Source organism: Crotalus tigris, unplaced genomic scaffold (assembly GCF_016545835.1).
Source record: "Crotalus tigris isolate CLP2741 ecotype Arizona unplaced genomic scaffold, ASM1654583v1 scf7180000019951.354573, whole genome shotgun sequence".
NCBI classification, from domain to species: domain Eukaryota; kingdom Metazoa; phylum Chordata; class Lepidosauria; order Squamata; family Viperidae; genus Crotalus; species Crotalus tigris.
The window spans coordinates 4,242-31,402 of NW_024097787.1; the positions used below are offsets into that span (position 1 = coordinate 4,242).

Below are 27,161 nucleotides of genomic sequence, written 5' to 3' on the forward strand. Positions count from 1 at the left end.
AACGTATTTTCTTTATTCTTCATAAATACAACATCACATTCTAGATATAATCTCATAAGCAAATGAGGAAGTTTCCTTCATGTAGATTTTACACTTACATACTGAATTTGTTGCAACTGTGGTCTTTTACAGTATAGTTACTTTAGCATGAAAACTGCCCATGCTGGTACTTATGAATAAGAAATGCACCTATTTATTTAGAGTGCTCAAAAGCACACATAAAACTGTTGTGTGAAAGACATGGACAAAATTTTTGTTTATTCTTATAGGATATATCCAGTGTTCTTTGGTTGAGGTTCAGAACATTAGTTTGAAAAACTGTAACAGGACTTATTTGTGCAACAATTTATTGCCTGACAATTAGGATATTAAAAGTTTTCCTTCACTGGCACAGGTTTTCAATTTTTGAGTAGATTCATGGATTTTTTAAAAATGAGGTTGAAAAACTTTTGTCATAATTATGACTACTGCATTTAAAAATATTTTACAACAAAAGTCATATTACAATTGTTTTAAAAGTTACAATAAAATAACTACATCTGGACTACACTTTTTTGGCTTGATTAGAGTAAATGTATTGCTGTTCCTCTCCACCTCTAAACACACACCAAACCCATGTGGTCTGTTTACAATTAAACATTTCCTGCAACATTTGCCTTAAACCCTATTTTTGTATAATGCCCTTCAATCTGTAATTTAAATTGAACCAACCAAAAATTGAAGAGGTGGAAATATACATTCTGTAAATTTAAAAGACTATTTGATTATAGAAGGAAGAAATGAGCATATTGACTGTATGCTCTTGTCAAGGGAAGAGAAGGGAAGGGAAAGGTAAATTGGTCTGCTTGAGCCCCCAGTAGCTTATAATATTTGAAGGTGGGCATGGCCACAATCTGGAATTATAAATAGGAGCATTATTTTAAGAGAAAAAATATACTTCATAACAACATCTTACTGTTTACATTCCATTTGTTTCTGTATTTTTCAAATCTATAGCTTTATTTATTTTATATTTAATTAGCTTAATACAGGTAGTCCATGACTTAAAACCATTCATTTAGTGACCACTCAAAGTTACAATGGCACTGAAAAAAAGAACTTATGACTGTTTTTCACACTTATGACTGTTGCAGATCCCCATAGTCACACGATCAAAATTTGGATGCTTGGCAAATGATTCATATTTATGATGGTTGCAGTATGCCAGGGTCCTATGATCACCTTTTGCGACCTTCTGACAAGTAAAGTCAATGGGGAAACCAGATTCACTTAACAACCACATTGCTAACTTAACAATTGCAGTAGTTCACTTAACAATTGTGGAAAGGAAGAACATAACATTGGGCAAAACTCTCTTAACAACTGTCTCACCTAGCAATGGAAATTTTGAGCTCAATTGTGGTCATAAGGCAAGGACTACCTGTATTTATATGCCACAATAAGACACCTTACCTGTGCACATAATGCAGCTGATGAATGGAATGAATAGCAAGAACCATTTCACCAATGTAGAACCTGGCCATATCTTCCGGAAGCTTGTCTTCAAACTTGCTAAGTAATGTCAACAAATCACCACCCACATAGTAGTCCATTACTAAATACTAAAAAACAAGAACACTTACTGGTAAAAATCACTGCAGAATTATATCATAACTGATTAAATGAAATGTTCATTTGAATACAGCTTTAATATATGCTTGTGAAAACTGGAATCAAAGTGAGTGTTTTAACTGGACACACTGACTTTAACTGCTCCCTCTTAACTAATAAATAAATTATTCAATTAAAATAAACATGGGAATTTAAATTAACTTAAGCTATTTCACATACTATACACATTCTTCCTTCCCCTACTATTTCATATACATATACTAATTTACAAAAGAGAAGCCTCAATAGATATAATATAATTAAAGAAATATCACTTCAAACTTAGTAACTGTCACAGGAATAATTTAGTAGGAAAATGAATGAAAAGAATTCTGATCATAATGTTCAAGAGCGTTCTTTCTTTTTCCTTTGTTGGGGAAAAAATAATTCAAAAGTCCTATATAAAAATCAATGAAATGTATGGTTTAGGATGCTAAAATATGGTCCCAGTGGGTACATAATGCAGTAACTATGCTGAGGCTAAGAATTATGATGAGGCTGTCATTATCTGTGTAAAAGATTACTTGCAAAACCAAAATGCACTGCCTCAATTGTTGTATGAAAAAGTTCATGTGCATAAATTCCTTTCAATTAGATTATCATAAAAATGGGATTCACTGCAGTTATAGTCAACAAAGTAGATTTTGCATGGGTAAATTTTACTTTGATAAAAGTTTCTTAGATATTCTATTCTATTCCATTCCATTTGAGTGGACAGCTATATTAAATCTAAATAACAACAATTCAGTAGTTCAGTGTCAGTATTTCTGGCAGAAAGTTAAATCAGAAGAGTAAATTGCTGGAATATATAGATTAGCCAAGCTATACATAATAATTGCTTGTTAATTAGAAATTTTCATTTAAATATACTATTTTCTTATTTTTTTCTAGCCTTAGGCTGATCATAATAAAATATTTTAATTCCTGTCCACATCTTAAACAAATATAAAAATGACAACATTATCGAAAATGGTCTCATACATCAACAGGGAAACCATGGGTGAAATATGCTTTATGACTTAAATGTGCTCTACGGAACTTGTTAAAGAATATTAAACAATATTATGTGTAATTTTGACAAATTATAAATTAAGGCTTCTGCCTAATCAGACTGCAAAGTAACATTGTGATAATAAATGGGTGAATTAATATGATATGAACAAAGGAGGGAGCTAGCTCTTAGTCATCTGTACTTTTGTCAAGGTTCTTAAAAACTGCCTCTATTTCAGACACTTGAAATTCTTCCTCTGGCACTCCTTTCCTTAACAACTCTTCTCAAAGACTAAAGCAATCAGAATATCCCAAGTAACTATTTGTATTTTTTCCATCTCAGTTTTTTTTGACAAGATGGCTATTTACTTCTGATTGGATGCAAACCATTTAGGAACCTCCAAACATTTATACCAGGGATATAATCCTATGCACACTTACCTGGTAGTAACTCATTGAAATCACCAAGATTTATTTCTGAGTAAACATGCATAGGATTGTACTGTAAAGGTGGTTTCTTTTCAATACTATTCCAGTTTTTATTGTCCGCAAGTGCTTCAGAGCTGAAAATGAACATTACAGAAGCCACAGTTGGCCCACAAACTGGTTTGGCCACTTCTAGATTTTAACAGCAGTTTTGAGATTTTGTGTATAAAATGACACATTAATAGCACTGTGCCAAGATAAGTAGCTAGATGATAAATGTTCAATTGAACAACTTATTTATCTAATTAAGTTAACTCTAGCTCATTGTACTTAATAGCAAACTAGAGATGGAAAATAAAGTAATGTGTAAATGGTTTGTTTTGGATTTTTTTCTTTCAAAATAAGAAAATAAACAGTTACATATTCACCCCAAAGGGAGATGATTCTAGATTTTAGAAGATTAAACTACTTTTCAGTTGTGATTGCCAATTTCTATTTCAAATTATTTTATAAAAATATTTACTCCTTACTATATTTCAGGAAAAAAAAAACAGAATCAGAGGCCCTTCCAAGAAAGAACACAACCAAGACAAATGTTTGTTGTTCAGTTAAATTAATGACTGCAAATTGTCTGTAAAATAAGGTATCTCATCTGTACATTTAATTAAGCACCAATTTGCATATACAAAGAGACACACAAACCAGTCCTATAGATATTATACACAAGTTTGCATACCCTCACTGCAGTGAGAGATTGCAGAAATGTGGGCTCAGCTACCATAAATTTCTGCATGTTTATTTGCAATGTGTGCTATGCTGTGGAAGTTCTGCTTAGCCAAGCTTATTCCATGTAAATGGAATGTAAAGTGAGGAAGAAATTCTTGGTTTCTGAGCTGCAAGAAGAAAACTGGAGGTCTCCATACTGGGCTGCAATCACATTCACAACTGAGGCTAAATGCCATTAAATTCTGTATCCATTACTTCTAAGAAAGAATGCTTAGGACTTTAGTTCTGTTCGTTCAATTTCGTAGTCCCATTTTTATCTCATCATCCTTCATGCATGAAGACTAAGGAACTGCAATAAAGAGCTTCTCTATCCATTGATCAATGATGATTTTCTTGAATCCTCAAGATCTCTCCATTGCAAACAATTACCAATTGCATACAGAGAGTGCTAATAAATATTCTTGTCTTCTCTTCATTAGAAGATGATGGTAGGCTATAACAGTGGTTTCTCCTATTTCCACTACAATAATTCCTTCCTTTTCAGTGGTTTGTTTAAATATTTGTACCTCTTATTTTTTCTGTTCCAGTATTCTCAACAAATGCAAATCAAAATGGCACCAAGCTGGGGGCAATTACTAATACTTTGGAAGATAGACTCATGATTCAGAATGATCTTGACAGAATTGAGATTGGACCCTGTCCAAAAAGATGCAGTTCAGTGGTGAGAAAAGTAAGGTCTTGCACTTAGGCAGGAAAAACCAAGGTACAGATATAGGATAGGCAGTACCTGGCTCAACAGTGGTCCCTGTGAGAGGGATCTAGGTGTCCTGGTGAATCACTGCTTAAGCAGTGTGCTGCAGCTGCCAAAAAAGCAACACACTCCTAGGCTGCATCAATAGAGAGATAGCATCAAGACCACAGGAAGTGATAGTACCATTCTACACTGCACTAGTGAGGCTACATTTAGAATACTGCATCCAGTTCTGGTCACAATGCAAAAAAGATGCTGAGGCCCTAAGAAGAGTGCAGAGAACAGCAACAAAGATGTTAAGGGGTCTGGAGGCTAAATCGTACAATGAACAGCTAAAGATACGGGTACGTTTAGCCTAACAAAGAGAAGGCTCAGAGAAAATATAAAAGCAATCTTCCAATAATTGAAGGGCTATCACAGGGGAAAGGTTATTGATTTATTCTAGGATAAGAAGCAATGAATGTAAGCTCATCAGAGAAAGATCCAATCTGGAAATAAGGAGGAATTTCCTGACAGTGAGAATGATTAACCAATAGAACAGCTTGCCTCCCAAAGTTGTAGGTGCTCCATCACTGAGGTTTTCAAGAAAAGACTGGACAATCATTTGACCGGAAGGTACAAGGATTCCTGACTTGGACAGGAAGTTGGACTAGAAGGCCTCTATGGTCTCTTCCAGCCCTGTGATTCTATGAAAGTCTCCTTCCCCTCACAGATGGCCTAACTGGAAGGGGGAAGGAGAAATCTTCCTTTTGGATAAATACAGTTGATAATGCTCTGAATTCAAAATATTTTGAACTGGGAAACCAGATTATGAACTACTTCTTTATAGGCTTGTTGTACACACACACCAAATAGTTTTCATCTTGAAAAGCATAGTGCAATGTTGTAATCCACTGACAGTCTCCATTCACCAAAACATCTCTCTCTTCTCGGAAACAAGCAGTCTAGAAATAAGAAAGTAAAAAAGTGAGAGAAAAGTTGTTTAATTAATCTCTTGACTTTGACAGACAAGGATGCAAAAATTATATTGTTTATGTAATATGAAATTGTAACATTCGTAAATAAACCTCTGCAATAATTCAGTATCTATACCAAAGAACAAAACTTTTCATAGTGAACCAAAAATGATTTTAAAATCAAATTTAAAAAGCATGGTAGCATTGGATTCTTGAAGTAACATTTTAATTTTATAGTAATCTGAATATTTTAAAAATACCTACTGCAATGTCTAACCTCTTAAAGATGAACATACTGATAGCCTTCAAGAGAATACGAAACTTACAAAACGTTTGCTTAAAACAAAACAAAACAAAACAAAAATAGACTAGAGAATGGGCAGTACAATCCTGCTCAATTTATCCATTAATGATTCCTGGAAATGGGAGCCCAATTCCTCATATACTGTATATTATATAAGTCACATATCTCTGAGCCTATTTCTCCCTCAATCAACCCCACTAATCTTATATGCTTTAAGTATTTAAGGGTCATGATTACTTCCAAGAGAAACAAAAGGGGGAAGATAATTATGAGTTCAGAAGAAGTACTTTCTTCTGTTTTAATGAATGTCCTGGCTGAAGGCTTTATGTTACAAAGGATGTAAAACCCATACTAGTATCTAGTTTTTAGGAACAAAGCTTAAAATTAGGATTTTTAAGCATAGATCATAAAACATATTCCATCTAATTTCCTATTTGAATTCTTAGATCCAGAGCATGGGTCTCTTACTTCTACCTCCGACTTAGCCTGAACCACAAAATTCCAAGTCTATTTAAACAACTATTAACCCTACTTCCAAACTCCAGCCACTATTAGAAATTTAAACATTAAATTTCAGAATTAGATAAGTCATAAGAACTGCCACACAATAGTCTCTGATGTGGCAAGGTGTTTTCTAACTGCATCTTTCTTCAAAAGCTTCTAATTTGTTCAAACTGCGGTGGTTTTTTTTTTTTCATTCAAACTGTATGAATATGTGACTACTCTCCAGGTTTCCACAAAAAATAACAAATTCAAACTCATTTAAATCAGGCAATACTAAGGATAGTATCAGATAGGCCCAGGAATCATTTACCTTACATTAAATTTTTAAACTGCCTCTCTTTGGAGGTTAACTGGTATTTATTCTATTCCATCTCTGAAACTATTATTCACTGTTTACTGTAGCAGCATTTCTTTCTTATTTTACACTATTTATTTTAGTATAAAATAATACCTCGCCTTTGCACTATTCAAAGAATAAATCCATAAAGTTTGTTAAGGGCCTGGAGAATAACAATCTATTTTTGTTTTATAACATTAAGTGGCCAGATTATATTATTTCAATATGAAAAAATATCTTGCAAAACATATCAAATAATTATGAAGCTGAATCAGCATTATCTATAAACTGTTGCAATCATTTTTATAGAAGCTATAATGATGTAAAAGTGGAAGATTCTTAAACAATCGTCCGTTGGCTTCTGTTATCATTATTTCAGGGTCATAACACAGAACATTTCTATGCATCACTCAAAAATATGCTTCACTAAATTCAACTAGTGCAGAAACACATGGTCAATTTACTTTTTCCTTATTTTCATGCATGAACTACCCAGTTCCTTATTTTTGCCTAATAGTTTTATTAACCACTAGTTCTTTCATTGTGGCATATCCCAGAATAAGTATAATTACATAATTATGAATGACTAATTGTAATAATTAGAACTATCCTAGGTAGCATGATGGAAATTTCTAAATCTGCTATAAATTAGCACTACAAAGATCAACCTCCTTATGACATAATGTACAAGATTATAACTTTTCAGCAAATATTATTTGGGTGGAAAAGATTATAGTATTTGTTTAAAGTCTGGGTCAGAAGCATTTACCTATGTTTTATAATTTGGGAATATATCCAGCAATTCATCATAAGTGGAACTTCCCTTAAAATATGTGAAAAGCTTTACACAATATAAAGTGCTGAACAGCAGGACTTTTCTACGTAAACATAGTGGGAACTAATCTGCACTGATTCAGCAACTTCTTCAAAATATTTAAAGAGATTTAGGATCCCTAATGTATATAAGCCTGTATCTATACAAATGTGGTATGGAAAAAGCAAATGAGAGTTTGAAATGTCCTAGTTTGAGAAACAACTGTTTTGAATACGAAACGGGCTGTTTCAAGCCTTTTGAGACCTTTTCAAACTTACCCATTTCCAAAATGGTTGAAATTGCCCATTTTGAGTTTATAACAGCTGTTTCACATTTGGAGGGGATATTATGAATTCAAATTAAGGCATTTTAAATTCAAATCAATTGGATTTGAAATATTTTGTATATGTTTACCAAAAACTCTTTAATTCTTATTGAATTTAGCTATATTTTTATACATCATTTTCGTGAACCTGTTAAGGTATCAGACTAGAAACCTGGCGACTTAGGCACAAAACAAGCCGGGTGACTTTGGGTTACTCACTTTCTCTCAGCCCTAGCACTGGGAAGCAATGGCAAACAACTTCTAAAAAAAACTTACCAAGAAAACTTCAGGGACTGATCAAGGCAGTCTCTGAGAATCAAGCACGCTTGAACAGGAAAATAAGGCTGTATAAATCTTCATATTTAAACATATTGGCTAATGAATTCTTCCTTTATATATGATATAATGCATATTAGATTAAATATATATTATAATAAATAAAATATGTAAAATATATTTAATAATCAACAATGCTTAATTGATTTATTTATGCAAAATCTACTTCTTTATAAAAATGAAACCAAACATGAGCCTTCTTTGAAATCCTGACTTTCAATGTAACCAAAGTCCAAGCTTCCATCTAGTAATTAACTTGATTTTCATAGTAAATAAAAATCATGCTATATGAAAAAAAACTGGGGCAGACGGACTGGTAAATATAATGCAGATAGCGATAAATTCCACAAAATTATGATATTTGAGATAAAAAAATCTTCAGGAAAAAAATAAAATTCCTATGTGCTTAGGTAATAACTGTTTATTGCTGGCAAAACTTCACTGTTATCTTCTTTAATGCTATTTATAAAGAAATCTGAATTGAAAATATCAGACTTACCTCTGCCCTTTTAAGCATTTCCCATTTATTTAGGATTTTCATTGCATAAATGCGCTCTGTGCACTTCAGTTTTACAACTGCGACCTACAATTTAAAAAGTAAAAATAACTCCAAGACATTCTAGTATTATTTATTTATTTCAGTTTTGAAGCCACTTGACTTTTGGCATGTTACAGATAAAAACTTAAAAGAAAACAAGGTATATGAAGGGAAAAAGACATCAATCAGAGACAACACCCAAAGAAACAAACGGCAAAACTTACAACAGCTCACTGCAAAACTGGATGGGAGTGAAGCAGTGAATTGGTATCTCACTTAATGACCCTTCACTTAACAATCCAGATTCTGTGCCAAATTGGGGTTGTAAGTGAACACTACTTGTATCCATCATTAAGAATCTTGGCTACTTTCCATAATGACATAATTTGTTCCCTACAGGGAGTGGCTGACATGAGAATTGTGTTCCCTCATTTTTATTACAGTTGACATAGGGGAAAGTTTCCATGAACCCTCTTACTTAGGTTTTGGCTTGAACAGCAAAGTTAATTTTACTACAGGTAGGTGTTGACCTATGACCCCAATTAAAATTTCTATTGCTAAGAATGACAGTTGTTAAGTGATATTTGTCTCATTTTATGACTTTTTCAGTGCCGTTATAACTTCGGATGGTCACTAAACAAATGGCTATATGTTGAAGACTATCTGAAGTATTCTTCTTCATTCTAGCCTTTATTGATGGGGGGGGGGGGTAATCTACTCACATCTATCCAAATTAAAAACAACAGATAGCAAGTAATGGAGGGGAAATCCTCATTGCCTAAAAGCTTTGGAGAATCATGCAAGTGATACCAGGCCACACAAAGAAATCAAATAGTCTATTCTTTAATAAGACATAGCCACAGAAAAATAGCTATGACTATTTTAACTGAAGGAAAAAAAATTATCCTAAATGAAATTGAATGTATATGGCTTCTATTATGTAAATATATTTGGGGGACAATCAAAATTAACTGAATAACATACTGGCATCTTTAGTAAGAACACTGCAACTTGATAGATGATTTAAAAATAGAGACTGGTCCTAATAATAGCAGAGAGAATAATTAGGTTAGCTTTGTCCTGAGACTAGAATATCTTTTAAGCACAACTATTTATACTTTCATTGGACTTCAGGGGACTTTTGTCCTGGACTTTTAGCTTTGCCCTGGGGCATAGTATAAAGATGGAACTGAACACATTTGTCAGTAACGTTTCACGAAGTCAGGACAGCAGTGGTGCAATTGTTCAGATCTCTCAGTGGCTTTTGATACCATTGACCGTGGTAACCTTCTGGATGGACTGCAGGAATAAGAGTGGAGGCACAGTATTGCACTGGTTCTTTCTCTGCAGTCAATTCTATTGGTATTAAAGATATTGAAAAGTGGGTACAGGATGGCACTAGTTTGGATGTTTTCACCCATCCTGTTTAACATTTACACTGGGTGATGTCATTCATCAACAGAGACTCATGTATCATCAATACGCTGTTGATACCAAATTGAAAATCTCAAGCTACTGGGGTTGGATGGGAAGAAACTTAAACTCAGTCTTGATAAGACTAACTGGCTGGGAATTTTTGTCTGACACCGTGCATTCTTCCATGATTTGGATGAGGGGATAGATGGGGAACTCATCAAATTTGCAGATGATACCAAGCTGGCAGGAATAACCAACAGTCCAGAAAATAGGCTTAAGATATAGAAGGATCTTGACAGACTTGAACATTGGGTGCTATCTACTAAATGAAATGCAATTAAGGAAGTAAGGTTCTACATTTAGGCAAGAAAAACCGAACACACAGGTACAGTATAGGTGGTACCAAGCTCAATAATAGTAACTGTGAGAGGAATCTTGGAGTCCTAGTGGATAATAATTTAAACATGGGCCAGCATTGTACTGCAGCTGCCAAAAAAGCCAATGTGGCTCTAGGCTGCATTAACAGAGGGATAGAATCAAGATCACGTGAAGTGTTAATACCACTTTACAATGCCTTGGTAAGGCCACACTTGGAATACTGCATCCAGTTTTGGTCACCATGATATTGAGACTCTAGAAAGAGTGCCGAGAAGAGCAACAAAAATGATTAGGGGAATGAAGGCTAAAACATATTAAGAATGGTTGCTGGAATTGGGTATGTCTAGTTTAATGAAGAGAAGGACGAGGGGTGACATGATAGTTCCAGTATCTCAGGGGTTGCCACAAAGAAGAGAGAGTCAAGCTATTCTCCAAAGCACCTGAAGGCAGGATGAGAAGCAATTGATGGAAACTAATCAAGAAGCAATCTAGAATTAAGAAGTAATTTCCTGACAGTTAGAACAATTAATCAGTGGAACAACTTGCTTCCAGAAGTTATGAATGCTCCAACACTGAAGTTTTAAAGAAGAGATTGGACAACCATTCATCTGAAATGGTATAGGTTTCCTGCCTAAGCAGGGGGTTGGACTAGAAGACCTCGAAGGTCCCTTCCAACTGTTATTCTGTTCTGTTCTGAAATGGGGTAGTACTCCCCAGGAGAAAACTAGTGTGTAATCTGGACTCATAACTCCTGCTTGAAGAGTAGATCCACCTATAGACAGGAGGTATCTTCACTGTTGCATGTTGCAATAATCCACACAAAAAGATAATAAATTATGAATGATTATGGCAAGGGGTTCCTGACCCTTGAAAACCATGCCAAAACTACAATTGATTTAGAGCACATCAACAGATGAAGTTATTGACACACCTTGAAATGTTTGTGTAACATCTTTGAATGCAAACTGCACTGGTTAACAGTTAGCCTCTGGTTGCAATTCAGAGTGTTATTTAAGACTTCTAAAGCTCTTCATGGACTAGGCTGGGCCTGGCTATCTGAAGGACCATCTTTTTCCTATTTTTTCTGCCCATTCAGTAAGATCTGACAGAGTGGGCACGTTCCAGATTCTGTATTTAAAAGATATCATCTGATGGGATCTCAGGGGTATGCTTTTTCTGTCACAGTGCCTGCATTGTGCAATAGTAATCTCTAGAGGTCTGAGTTATCTTGATCTTGACATTCTTTAAATAGGTCTTGGAAGATCTGGCTGTTTCCATAAGCTCTTAGTTAGGAAATATGTGCCTTTGTGAGAATTTTGTTAATGTGTTGTATATATTAATCTCCTGCTTTCTTTTTGTTTTGTAGTATTTGTTTTTAACTTATACACTGGGGATGGTTGTTATGAATTCATAACACTATAAATAATACCATACAGATAATCTTTATTTATCTAGCTTCCATTGTAGAAGAGAGGTAGGTTCAAAACAAAGAATTCCTCCACTGGGAGAATCTTTATTCATCAGTCAGTCAACAATATGTTTCCTTAGTCATCTGAGAGCTTTAAAGGTATCTTACCTCACCAAATGCGCCTCTGCCAATGACTTTTATGATTTCAAAGTCATCTCGATGAAGTTGCATTTCCTTCACCAACTGTGTAAATGGCTTGGCTGTTTGAAAATAAGAGGTAATCTCAAGTTAAAATTTGTCTATTGTATATTGATATAAGCTTTTGGATTGGTATCAATCGGTATATTAGTTAGATTTGATAATAAGTCATCAAAAATTGCTACCTCTATCACATACTATATGGTCAAGAAGAAATCAATTCTTTTTTTTTTCTAACAACAAAGAATCTTATCTAGTCTTCCTGGCACAACTAGTCAATGGATTTAAAAAAATAGGTGTCCAAAAAAAAAGCTTCCAACACATCTGCATTTTTTCAGTCCAAATAAAAATGCTAGCTGAGCTAGGAAGCCAGTAGATAGTAAAAATTCTCAGAGATACAGAATGTAACAAGTATTAATAAAATAAGCAAAAGTGCTAACCTTAAAGAAAAGCCTCAAGCCTAGCTGCAAGAAATTAACAATTAGCCTTGGGAAGACGAGGCTTTCAGAAAGCTCTAAGGCACAGGTGTCAAACTTGCCACGTCATGTGACGTGTTGTGACGTATTGCAACTTTTTTTGCATTGCCGGAGCTGGGATGGGCATGGCTTCAGCATGATGCAATTGGCCCGCAGGCCAGCAGTTTGACACCCCTGCTCTAAGGTAAAAGTAACGCTTCAGATCAAGAATTATTTGGCCTTTGAATCTAAAAGAATCATTGTATAAAGTTCTATATTACCACTGTCTTATTATCTCATACTTAATGTGTCCTATTAAATATTTTAATGTGCATATATATTAATGCAATGAATAATTCTAACCTTATTGATCACAAAATTAATTAGTTTTGGTGTTGTTTATATCTAATCAAATGTTTATTACTGCAATCAATCAGTTAAAGATGATTTGCATATATCAATAAAGAAGTTTTGTGCTCCATACCTCTCAGGCTTCTTTATTCTGTCTCCAGTACCAAAATTTGTCAATAAAGTTTTGCTTTAATGTAATTGGGCACTTAAATATATTCCTGAGAGAATTCTCCTATAGCTGTTGACACAATGTTGCCAATGCCACATTCAATAAACAACTTTGTCTATAAGTTTCCTTTCCCAGATATCTTCACAGGATCTTCAAATGGAAGTATTAGGAACAAACTTGGTTTTCTGAAGGACACCAACTGATCCCACGTTCAATTACTAACCTTATGTAATCTTGAAGTAATACCCACAGTAGATCTAGAAGTACAATTTACCGATAGTTCACTGAGTGCATGGAGAGATAATTCTTATGTACTGTCTTCAGTCATTTCAAATAAAACTAACTGCTTATCGAGCCAAGTCCTAGAGATTTCATTATGTGCCATCAACTTAGTGTTGACTCTGAATGACCACATACATCAATTTTCTCCATGGCAATCTGTCTCTAGGCTGGTCTTTCAGGTCTTCCAATGGAACATCCAACACTACTGTAATTGAGTCTAGCCACTTTACTCCCATTCTTCTTCCCTTTCCTTCCATCTTTCTCAAGAATTAGAATCTTCTCTAGAGAGCTAGAATTTCACATCATGTGTCTGGAGTAGGATAATTTGAGTGTGATCATTTGTGATTTGACTGAGAACTCTTGAGTTCATTTGTTCAATGATCCATTTGTTCCACACATACACACCCTTGGCTGTCCACAGTATACTGTATATCAGAGTCTTCCTCAACACAAAACTTCAAAAGTTCCAATAGTCTTTCCATTCTGCTTTTTCAAAATCCAATTTCTCTTTCTATATTGCAGAGAATACCATTGCTTATACTATTATATAAACATATCATATAAACATCTGAATGTCTTTTTCAAGGCTTTCGTGAATACCAGTCTACAGCATATTTCTTAACAGCTTGTTCCTTTACTGTTGATGTTTGATCATAAAAGGCAGAAGCTTACACTTCTTTTTATCTTAATTATCAGTTCTACAACTTACAACAGCCATTAATTAAACCACTAAATAAGGAATAAACATGGTTTATAAATGACAATGGTTTGAGTCACAAATATACAAATCCAAAACCACATTAGAGTTTAGCATAATGCATGAATAATCACAAAAAAACAAAATTGAAGGCATGTTTAGTGCATTTTAATATGTATTTGTATAACACATGACCCCACAACTCCAAAAGTGAACTTATTCTTATTCCAAGTTTACCACATTTTCAATATTCACATTCTAGAAATGCATGCACCCACAAGCAGCTATAAGAAGTTTCCAAGTAAGATAAGAACAATTCTTAAATAACCTGTCCTGGCCATGGAAATCAGACACACTAGTAAGTTTTATATTTTTACTAAAAAAATTTCCAAACAGAACTTTAATGGCAAAAAAGATTGAACAATCATTATTTCTCACACCCAAAATACCCAGCCCACAAAAACTCAACCAACTTAAATTAGAAATAAGAAAGACTTTAAATTGTAAACAAGGTACTAGAGGGTCAAAAAAAAAAAAACAATATAGTATAAGGGTTCAGGGTTACTGCTTGAGAGGGTAGGCTTAAGGAATTCAGGAATACAACGGTGAGGTAAATGGAGAATTGTTGCCAATGGACCTGTCAGGCACACAGCTTCTCTTACATAAAGGTAGCATGATCCGGATTTGTTCCATGGGGGAAGGGGTTCATTCTGGCCAATAGTCTTCCTGAGTGCCTTTGATCAGCCCACCTCTTTTCAAATTGAGAGAAGGTGCTAGTTCCACCTCTTCATCTTCTGAGACCAGGGAACCCTGGCATTCTATTTATTCTAATCCTCTTTTGAAATTAGCAGCCAATCTACTTAAAACAAGTCATTGAAATGAAACAGACAATTCTGATCCATTAATAACTCAACAAATTATGAAATCACTGACTGGTCTTAATGTTCCATTTTATAAGAAAGAGTTATAGCATCTTAAATACAAAGACATTTATTATTAAATAAACTTTGGTGGTCTATATCGGATGTATGGAATATTGAGACAAGAATATAACCCTACCCATAATTAGAAGCAGGGAATAGCTGAAATAGTAAACAAAAAATTGAGAGGAAAAAGAAAAGCAGATTGTGGTAATGACAATTCCTTCGTAACAACAGCCAATAGTTGTTGAATATGACAAATGCTTTTAGCATGTTGAATAACCTTTATACAGTCATATAAAAAAGAAAGTACACTCTCTATGAATTCTATGGTTTTGCATATCAGGACATAGTAAAAATCATCTGATCCTCAGCAGTTCTTAAAATTAGGTAAATACAATCTCAAATGAACAACATATTACATCATGTCATTGTTTATTTTTCAAAAAAGAAAGCCAAAATCTTACTGGGGACTGATTCTATTTTCCATCTAATAGTTGAGGGAAAGTGGGAAGAAGAAGAAAGGATGAATATTTGTGTTCCACCAAGAACAGATTCTGTGGCAGCAGTTTCACCTGCATCTCATAGGTACATTTAAGACATTGTTTGTAAGAGAAGAACTGACTTGGCTAAACTGAAAGATTGTCATTTGAAGCAGAATAGCAGAAAGGAGAAGGGAGGAAAAAGCAGACACATAGTGATGGGGAGGGTAAGTATGAAAGTCATGATTTACTTAATCACCTGAGGTATTACAATAGGTTGCTAATAGTTCACACACAACACAATGGCATGAACCATGCTTTCCCAATTAGTGGCTGGTTAATATATCAAATTTAGCCAAAACCTAGTGAGTGATGTATAATAGCTTAACACAAGGTTGGAACTCTGTCAGTGGTGATTCACATAAGTTTAGTAAATTTCCTCAGAAGATTGTAGGGAAAGATGAAATAACAATTTCATTTTTAAAGTTTAAAATATTTTACAACTTTCAAAAATAAAACAATAGACCAACAATTTGTAGCACAAAGTATCAGTCAATTAAATAATGTCACGTCTCAGAGCATCAAGTTTCTCTGTCACAGCACCTTTCCTCTGCAATAGTATTCCCCCAGATATTTCCATATAGCTCCCATCCTGATGCTGCAAAAGGCACTGAAAAACTGATGATTGGAGGTGCCTAGCAGGGCTTGGGATGGTAGAGGAAGTGAATTAATTACTTTAAAAAAACACACCATGAGATTGCACAAGGTCACTCAGTAGGCTACATGCAATCTGCAGGCCATATGTTGTACAGCCCTGATCTATGCCATTCCATAAATAATAGAGGCAAGTCTTTTTTAAAAAAAATCTATATCAGGCATGAATTGAAAATACCAGAAAATAGCTCTGTTTTGACTTTAAAAGATTCTGTATTTGCTTGAGAAGTCCAAAGTCCAAAGTTTGTTTCTTGCTCTCAAAATTGTGACATCTTGATCACAAAAAAGAGTAGTTTGTATTCAAAATTTTCTGCACATATCTAATTCTTCCTAATGAAGAGAATATTAGCCTACCTGCAAATTGGTCAGCATACTGAAAATATGAGAATGGAAGATTTATAAACAGAATCAAGTATGCCTGCAATGGAAAACTGGTACCCGCTGTTGATGGGCTAAGTCTAAATCTCTCCTGAACACTTAACATCACATAATAAGGCATTTTCCTACTTCTGTAAATCTCACTCTTATGGAGAAACATTTTAAATTACACAAAGATCTTTGAAAAAATTCCACCTGAATATTGTCCCAAAATTAAATGTTAAAGGAACACACTATTTCAAAAGCATTTGTTATCAAACACACCACTGAAAACTAATTCTATTGCTAATTACACCATTGTTTATTTAATAAATGACAGTATATTGCCTGTCAGTTTCATTAAAGGTAAAGATAAGGTCTTCTAAGACTTCCATGTAGTTTTTTTGGCAACCATATGGAACTGGTTTACCTTTACATTCTAAAGTGACTTCACAGTTAGCCTATAGAGTTGGTATTTCCTGATAATTTACCATCCTAGAATTATCCTAGTCCAATCCTGCTTAGCTTTGACAATAGCCAAGATCAGCCAGGTGCTATTATTTAGCTAGGCAATGATTTAAATGGCAAAACAAACAAAGACAGCACCATGTATACTTTTCTCTACTTCTCAGTGTTGTCATTCTATAATCATAACTAATTTGAATTAAAATTAAAATAAGAACTAATTTCAGGTTCATTTTGGAAAAAAAACTAAACCTCAAGTAACCTACAGATTAAAACCTCTATCTTAATTTATTTACCCACTGTCCTCCCTCAATTCTTTCAAAAATTAAATGTCCTTTTTTAATAAAGGGGAGAAATCACTGTGTTCATTTCTCCATCTAATACCAGTCTGAGCAAAACTAAATAGTCTATACATGAATTTATTAATGTAATTATTTTTATGCCATCTGGTTTTAGATGTCCTTGAGGTGGTTTACAAACATGAACAAATCTCAGGCTCATGAACAAGAGTGAGAACGAGAAGGGAGAAAAGAGAAAAATAATACATCTGATCACATTCAAAAATACATTATACACATAGAAACTTTAATATCTCAGAGAGGTACTGTAAATAATCTGAAATGACTGCATTCAGCACAAATTCTCATTAGTCTACATCATACATGATTATTTCAATGTTACTGCCTGTTGGAAAGGGTGAAATGAGGGCAAGGTAATGTATACTATGAGGAAGTTTTTAGGAACCAAATAAGAACAAAAAGCTTCTTATATTTCATCTGAGCTCCCTTTTACAGGGAAAAAAGAACTGCCTGAATACTGTATGTTATAGTTACATTCAAGCGACCAGAATGCCTATCTTCAGTCAACCATAATGTTTGAAAATGAGAGATAAGTACACAAAAGAAATAGCCCTGATGTTTTATAAATACTCCTGAAGGACCTTTGAATGTTATCAGACACAAACATTCATTTATGTATTCATTACATAATAATCCTAAAAAAATTATAAAAGTTTGTCTTCTAATGGGAAGTCTCACCCAACTTTATCCTCTCAAGAACAAACCTGGAAAATGGATGGGGTGGAATGCAAATGAGTCTTAGCTACTTGTGTGAACAGCTTTTATGGCATATAAAATCTTCCACAAGTGGTCCTCGCTTATCAATTATTCATTCAGTAAGTTTTCAAAGTTACAATGGTACCATTGGGTAGGTTTTGTGATCAAAATTGGTGGCCTATCCATATTTACCACATGATGCACCTCCAACTGATCCTACCTGCCTATCCCCCACAATATATTCACCCCTTTGGCTGTCCTGTGGTCTGCCACCACCCCTCATGAAGGCATCCCAAAGGTTGCAATGGCTAGGCACAATAAAGGAGAAAGAAGACAGCAAAGGTCAGCTTGGGGGAGGTATAGGGAAGCAGGACTAAACAATGGCAGTGGAGTGCAGGGCGGCCAAATGGACAGAGAAGGAGAGGGGAGATAGGCAAATAGGGAGAGTTGTAGATGTGAGCTCAGCAGGGCAGCTCTCTTCATCTGCTGAAGAGAGATCAATGGGTCCAGGCAGGAAAAAGGCAGCAAGATAGAGTTGGCAGTTTGCATAGGGTTGGAAAAGCATGAAGTCCTTGTACCACAAGCAAGACCACCAATACTGTCATCGTACGTCATATGGTCACGTGATATTTTACCCAACGACCACTTTGCTTCACCACAGACATTCCCAATCCCAATTAGAGTCATTATACAATATAATGACTGTAGAAGAGCAAGCTAGACACTTTTTTGACATTTTTCTCATTGCACTATTTTAAAAAAATACATTTTGAAGTGTGAAGGAATCTGTCATTCCTTTCACCCTTAACTGATGAAACAGAATGAAATGCCTCTTCATGTTTCTTTTTTGTAAAAGTTTTTATTGGTTTTTTTTTCCCATATATTAATAATTTTTCAACAAACGTGCTCTGAGTTTACATTCACTAATACATACTTAATTCCTAATCCTTTATTCTTTCCTCTAGCACTCGCAGCCCTCTCTGTAGGCACATATGCCGTTGCCCCAGCCTTGCCTCCCCCCGCAACCCCCTCCTCTCCAGCAGCCCCCCTGAAGGAGAGTCGCCCCCAAGCGTGGCCCACATGGAGCAGTGCAGCCAAGGACATGGCACCCAGGCAGCGTAGACAAGACTCTGCCCTCACAACCCATCATGCAGTTGATGCTGCAGGGCGCGGGCAGAGGGTGTGGCTGCCATAGCGCTGCTGGGCTGCCTGGGCGATCTGCAGTGGGCCCTGGAGGCAGTGAGTGGTCCTTTGGGCAGCTGGGGTGGGGGATGGGGGGCAGAGCAGGGGCGGGGCCAGTTTTTGGGAACTTGGTCTCTAAAAGGTTCGCCATCAGTGTACTAGAATAAATACCAGCATATGCTTGTAATTAATATGTTTTGCCTTTTATTTCTAGTCCTTTAATTTCTATATCTTATCTAATATTTCTATTTAGAACTTCCAAAGTGAAAATAAATAGCAATGGAGATAATGGACATCCTTGCCTTGTGCCTTTTCTTATCTCAAAATTCTCAATATAGTCTCCATTCACAATCACTTTCGTTGTTTATTGTATATTGTTTTTATCATGTTTATAAAGTTCTGTCCAAAGTCCATTATTTTTTAATTGCTGAATCATAAATTGCCAGGAAACATTATCAAAATGCCTTTTGAGCAACTAGGAATATTAGTGCCAGTTGTTTCCCTGGATGTAATTCATAATATTCCAGTACATCCATTATCACTCTTAAATTATTTTTAATTTGTCTCTTTGGGAAAAAAAAAACATTTTGGTCTGAATGTATAAATTCAGTTAGGAATCTTTTCAGTCTCTCTGCCATTATTGAAGTAAAATTATAATCCACATTTAGTAACAATATCAGTCTATAATTTATTTATTTATTTATTTATTTATGAGACTTACATACAGATAATTCTTTATCTGTGTCAAATCTGAGTCTTCTTTTTTGTATTAAGGTAATATTTGCTTCTATCCATGTATTTGGGAGTTTAGCCTCCAACAAAAGTTCATTGCAAACATCTTTCAGTGGTTCACTTAGTGCAGGGCTTTTCAACCAGTGGTACGGGTACCACCTGTGGTACGTTGGCACCTGGTAGGTAGTACGCGACCATCCTAGAAAAGTAGCGGGGGAGGGGAATGAGCTGAACTATTGGCAACACCGCACAAGTCTGAGCGAGAGATGGCTGGAGCTGCAGGGCTGTCAGGGCTCAGCGGAAGCACCAGGATCAGCACCAGGCTCCAGCTGAAGCTCAGCGCTGATCCTGATGCTTCTGCTGAGCTCTGAAAAAATACAAATCAGCTGGAAAGCAGCACTGATCCTGGCACTTCTGCTGAGCCCAGAAGAAGGGCTGATCAGCTGGAATGTTGCTGCCTCTCCAGGGTCTTATGATTTCCATTCAGATGCTTGGCAACTGATTCATATTTATGACGATCACAGTGTCCCAGGGTCATATGAAGTGACCAAAACCTGCTGCAACCACCCAGCAGACGGAGGGAATAAAAACCAAACACCCTCTGCTGCCAATCCTCAACAGAAATGCTCACAACAATTAAAACCTCGGACAGGAGGAAGAGTGCTGCCGGGTAGGCAGGCAGGTATCTTGCTCGGCTGTGGCTTGGGGGGGCACTATTTTCAGTGCCATTGTAACTTGCACAGTCACTAAGCAAACTGTTGTAAGTCGAGGACTACCTGTACTTTATCACTTTTTTCCTTTTTTTTTTTTTTTGGTCATCAAGTTTTTGACACCTTGCTATGTGACTGGTGGTACTCTGATGTTGCCATATCCTAAAAGTGGTACAATGGGTGAAAAGGTTGAAAAGCCCTGACTTAGTGTATCTTGTAAAGATAGTAGTCCATCTGGCCCTGGTGTTTTCTTGTTGTTTTGTCTTCTTATGGCCTCTGTTATTTCCATCACTGTTATTTTTTCCTCTAACATAACCTTACAGGTTTCTGAAATTTTTGGAAGATTATTTTCTTCTAGATATTGGGTCATTCTCTCTCTTGGAATTTCTTCTGTGTCATACAGTTTCTTGTAATATTCTTTAATTATCTTTTTTATTTCTTCATTTTTAAATTGTAGGCAATCTTTTTCATCTACTAAATTGTTTATCGTTTTCTTCTTGTGTTTTTTAAGTTTATAAGCTAACCATCTTCCTGATTTATTTGCATTTTCAAAAAAGTTATGTTTTGCTCTTTTTATATGTTGTGCCAATTTTTCTGAATCCAACAGATTTAATTTGTATTTTATTGTTTCCATTTCTCTTTTCAGAATCTTCTTTTGTGGGTTAATTTGCAGTTCTGATTCCAGTTTTTCAAATTTTTATTTTGATAGTATATATTGCTGTCTTTTCTGTTTGTTTGTTTTTGCCATGTATGTTATAGCGATACCTCTAAAGTATGCTTTGGCTGTATCCCATACATTTTGTACTGTTCTATCTTCTTTTTTGTTTTCTTTGAAGAAAAACTCCATTTCTTTTTTTGCTAATTCTACAAATTCTCTTTCTTTTAATATAGATTGATTCAAAGTCCATCTTGATTTTTTTTTGTTTGTTTGTTTTCTTCTCCATGTCACTTTTAAAGGGTTATGATATACCTATGTATCTGGTTCTATCTCAATTTCCTGCATATTTGTTCAAATGTCATCCAGATCATGTCGATTCTGGATCAGGATTTTTGACTGTTTGAATAAAATGTGTATTGTAATTTTCCTGTCATTCCTTTCACCTGTAACTGATAAAACAGAAAGAAATGCCTCTTCATGTTTCTATCATATTTAATAATAAAATTAAGGCGAGGGAGGAAGAGAGGGAGGAAGAGGGAGAGGGAGGGGGGGGAGCAGGAATAAATACATTTTATAAGCAGGTAGTTTAATTTTAAAATCCAGTGCTTTCAAAATGAAAGCAAAACTCAAAATGCTTTTAAGAAAAGAATCTTCCTTTTTCTTCAAAATGGATACGTTGTGAAGTTATTATTGCTGGATATAATGTAAATATGTGTACAGAACATATTGTCACCTAAAGATAGAGAGCAAAGGGTAGCAATTAGCAAACACAAAGGTGTGGTATACCATTCTTTTTATTCCATTTCCTTGTAATGAGTTGCAATACATAACCAGTCATACTCAATTTTGTCCTCACCCTATCTTACTTCCTTAGTGATCTGGTTTTGATTGATGGCCAATGAGAGTCAAACCTTTGCCTTGGGCAAAATTCATGAAAATGCATGAATCACACTCCCTGTTGTTATAATTGCAGTAATGAAACAAATTTTCAATAGTGAAACTTTAAATTTGTAAGGAATGCTAGAAAAAAAAGTTTCCCAGATGGTTTGTTTTGCAGGCTCCAACTTCTGTCTGAGAAGTAGCCATTCTCTGGAATGCCTTTTTTGTTTACTATTCCCTTGATTAAATCTGCATTCTGGATTAATATTTAGAAAGATATTGTACAAGTCCCATACAAGCAAACCCAATGATACAGGTTACTTTACTGAAAACAAATGTACAAAATGGTTACGACTAGAATACCTAAACAAACAAACACTTGCTCACTCCTTTGGGATCCGTCCATCTATCATATCATATCCATCTATCATATCCGTCAATCTATCATATCCACCTCTTCCATATTCTAACTGCCGAAAATTTGGAAAAAAAAAGTTATACTGAGCAAGAGCCAATTTTGGAATATGACGTTCTTGAATCATAGAAGTAGGTTCTGCTCCCTGACAAATCTTTCATTTGAAAAGTTTTTGTTCAGACTTTTAAAGAGGTGTATTCTTTGTCTTTTTCCCTTCCTCCATCACTCTAGCTTAAAAATCAGTGCTTTTAAACCAATGTCCATAGTCTTTGATAAACTAAAACAGATCATGAGTCCCCTGTTGAATCTACAAAAGATAATCAGAAAACAAAATGAGATTTCATAGAAAAAATTGAATCAGATAAAACTTCAAAATGTGTAAAAGCATTCTACACTCAATTATAATAACTGTACCTATTCTTTATTATATGTCTTGATGGTACTGTTTACTGCTTAAAACCATTATCTATCTATCTATCTATCTATCTATCTATCTATCTATCTATCTATCTATCTATCTATCTATCTATCTATCACAAAAACTCTGTTTTAACATCCCATCAATTGTCACATAAAAAGACCTACAGATAATTACAGGGCATCTAGTGAAAATCCATCTAATGAAAACCTAAACCCATCCAATGAAAAGAGGAAAAAGCTGCAGCAATAGAGTTGCAAGCTTTATTTCAGAATCGTATAGCAAAAGAAAAAGCAATGAGCATCCTGATGCACTATGAAGCATTTTTAAAAAACATCTTACTTTTTTTCTCAAGCATTACAGCAACTTTTAGCATATCCAGATATTTCAGAATGAAGTAGTAAACAGTTGGAACTTAGGGTAGATATCACCTAATTCTCCACTAGTGATGTCAAAAAGATCTATACAATCTATAAGCTTCTATACTTCCTCTATTAGGGAACGACTAAGCTCCCCACTCCCCAAAAAATCTCATCTGCTTATTTAATTATTAGCATAGTTATATGGCCACTCATGTTAACCAGATAACTCTGGGCAGCTTATAAAACATAATAAAAACAACACATCAAAGCATTATAGCAACATCACATTAACAATTGAAGCTCCTCACATATTTAACAGTATAAAACAGAACACACTTGTTGGGATTCACTAATATCATGTCTTTTTCCTGTTTTGGAATGCATTTGCAATGGGAAGGAAGATATACAGTACACAGTATATAATGGGAATAAAGTATAAGAGAGGCAGTGGAAACACAGGAAATGGTGAGGTGAGGTAATTTTCAGCAAATCACTGAAACTTTGATCATGATAGGGCTCAGCTTTCGATCCTTCCAAGGTTGGTAAAATGAGGACCCAGATTGTTGGGAGCAATATGCAAATAATGCTTACATTTTAAAACATCCAGAATGCTGTAAAGCTTGATGGGGCAGTATATAAGTCTACATGCTATCACTATTGCTTTTCCATGATGAATGCTGCAAGACCAGTGAGTTATGAAGAGGATTATCAGACTTGACCATAAGGAGTTGAATCACTGCCAACATTTAATTGGACTGTGACAATAGGATCAGACAAACTGACAGTGGGGCTGATTCCTGACAAGATTCCAGATTTATTTGTTAAAACAGACAAGGAATGGATAAGGAATCAATTTCATGTTAAACTGATACCTGGCATTATGGCCAGTATCAAGGGGAAGTCCAATGGTTTCATTGGGGGGGGGGTTATATGCAAAATTCATTTATTGTTTCAAGGAACCCTGGTAGAATACTGATGGATTAATAAAAAATGTTCACATAGACATTTCATATTATCTCTTTCAGTGAGCTCATGACAAATGCATTTCTAGTCAGCAAGGTTTTAGGGATTCAGCAGTAAATGATGCATTACAATTGAATAATCTTAATATTTTACTGGAATTACTAACTAACCATTTGTAATACAATGTATAATGTATACCTTCTGAGATTTGTTGCTGAAATGATTGTTAGGGTTATTTTAAAAAAATACAGCAAAAATGAAACTGTTGCATCAATTTATATTCTTAGAGATAACAGTTATCAGACTAGAAAAAAACCCCAAAACTTTATTTTACTAGTAGTATCGGTCTTTGGACATAACTTAGTAATAAAACAAAGTTCACATGGAGAAAATCTGACTCCTGGTATAAAATACTTTCAAGTCAAAGTGCTAACTTCATGAACACATTGTGTAAATTTCTTGGTAACAAGAGGACATGAAACAGTTTTATATTTCCAAATTTGTTTTATTAATGCTGTCTTCACCGTTATAAGTAATGGGAGACTCATATTTGTTCAAAGGAAATTATTTTTGGGCAGCACATGTTTTAATAGAAATGTACACAACAAAGATTCCCCTTTCTACAATTATTGTGTCCAGTACCTTTTTTGCTCTAATGAAACTTTTAAGTGAAAAGAGGATAATTTTTATATATTTTCCCTCAAATATCAACAGCAAGATCAGTGTACAAAATCATGATTGCTAAAAATCAGTGCATATCTGTCCCTTTACCACCTTGTTCCCTAAGACGTTATATTTTATTTATATTCATGTTTCTAGAAAATTAAGTTCAACCAGCTGTCACCCAGTTTAAATTTCATAGGCTGAGCACAACATTGTAGTTAATTTTGTTCAGTATCTTTATTTTAATATATATTTGACAGTTCTTAAAATTTATTTCTAGAATTAATACTGGCATCTTGCAAAGTAAACTTGCTAAATGGAAAATGGAATTGATTAACCAGTTTCTACACAATTAGAAAGATACAAAAAAATTATCTTCATTGTTCTCAAATTGACATAACATTAGGTTAATATAAAACTAAATCACTGTAGTCAGCTGAGCAGCCAGAAATGGGAGGAGGAGGAGGAGGAGGAGGAGGAGGAGGAGGAGGAGGAGGAGGAGGAGGAGGAGGAGGAGGAGGAGGAGGAGGAGTAGGAAGAAGAAGAAGAAGAAGAAGAAGAAGAAGAAGAAGAAGAAGAAGAAGAAGAAGAAGAAGAAGAAGAAGAAGAAGAAGAAGAAGAAGATGAAAGGAACCCTGGAGGTCATGAAAATGAACAATTGGTTTGATTAAGTGCTTTATACCCTGTGGTCAAGAACATGAAAAAAGTGCTACATCCAACAGTAGGAGTACAGATGTAAAAATTACTACATCGCTCAGTAGAATGGACTGCCAAAATCTGTTACGTTCTAGAACAGTGGTGGCGAACCTACGGCACGGGTGCCAGAGGCGGCACTCGGAGACCTCTCTGAGGGCACATGTGCCGTTGCCTCAGCCTTGCCTCCCCCTGCAACCCTCTCCTCTCCAACAGCCCCCCTGAAGGAGAGTTGCCCTCGACCATGGTCCACATGGCAGCCAGGCAGCGTAGACAAGACTCTGCTCTCACACCCCATCATGCAATTGATGCTGCAGGGCGTGGGCAGAGGCTGTGGCCGCCATAGCGCTGCTGGGCTGCCTGGGCGATCTGCGGTGGGCCCTGGAGGTGGTGAGTGGTCCTGTGGGCAGGCGGGGCAGGGGATGGGGGGGCAGAGCAGGGGTGGGGCAGGAGAGTGGAGCAGGGGTGGGACCAGTTTTTGGGCACTCGGTCTCTAAAAGGTTCACCATCACTGTTTTAGAATATATTTTGAGGCATTAGGGATCAACAGACAAGACAAATATAGTGGCTAAGGTGTTGAAGTAAAACTAGGAAGATTAAAATGCACTGTCTCCCATGGAAGCTTACTGGGTAATTTGGGACTAATAAATTATTCTCAGTTCCACCTACCTCATAGTGTATGGAAAATGGTAAAAAATTAGGGAAGGCAGCACTATGTATGTCCTGAGCTCTTAAAGAAATGATAGGTTACAAACAAATATTAATCTGCTAACGCTACAAGACAGTAACTGTACTTTGGAATCCTTGGTACGTTCTGAGCTTGATTGTTTGCTTGTAGATTTTTCATTACTCAATTAGGTAACATCATCAGTATTAATGAAAGTGGGGTTTGCTCCCTGTTTATATACTATGGCTTTTCCTGCCACTATTGGCGGAAGTTAATTTTCTCCTCAATAGGTCCTTGTTCAGAGTATTGTTTTCTGCTTAATTATTTGTCTGGATTTTATACTAGGAATAAGATTTTTTGCATCTGAAGTTCGTTGCTGGAGAGGCTGAGTTCTGGTCTTTTTGTTTAATTCTTAGCACTTAGCATTTGAGGGATAATGTCTTTGAGGAGACATTGGAAAACAGAGGTAAAAATACAAAAGATAATTAAGGGAAATGGCAAAAAGATACAGATTTGATAGATATTAAGAGAGGTGCATAATAAGAAGAAAGTGAAAGCAGTGGGAAACCAGGAAAAAGAAAGGCCTGCTTTCAAGATGACTGGGATGACCTTTAAGCAATATAATTCAAAAGGAATTATAAAAACAGGGAGGCCTGAATATTTAAAATTCTTAACTGAAATTGAGAAACTTGTACAAAACTCAGAACTTTTTTGGGCTTATTTATAAGTATTTGAAATAGATTTGGAAATCAAGCCAAGTTACAGACTTTTATGATTAAATGGGGGCAGAATTTAAATGGAACAATGGAAATATC

At 35.4% G+C, this 27,161-nt stretch overlaps 1 protein-coding gene across 1 annotated transcript in view; it reads right to left on the bottom strand.

Moving 5' to 3' along the window:
* Positions 1-1,355: 1,355 nt before the first annotated feature.
* The window catches only part of LOC120317957 (serine/threonine-protein kinase MRCK beta-like), a 38,897-nt gene continuing 13,091 nt past the window's right edge, over positions 1,356-27,161 (bottom strand). Inside the window, exons 2-5 of the mRNA XM_039365061.1 lie at positions 12,028-12,119; positions 8,619-8,702; positions 5,392-5,487; positions 1,356-1,601 (exon numbers count right to left, since the gene is read on the bottom strand). Of these exons, the coding sequence (XP_039220995.1) occupies positions 1,449-1,601; positions 5,392-5,487; positions 8,619-8,702; positions 12,028-12,119 (425 nt within the window). The 3' untranslated portion in view covers positions 1,356-1,448. The remainder of the gene's footprint in view (positions 1,602-5,391; positions 5,488-8,618; positions 8,703-12,027; positions 12,120-27,161) is intronic.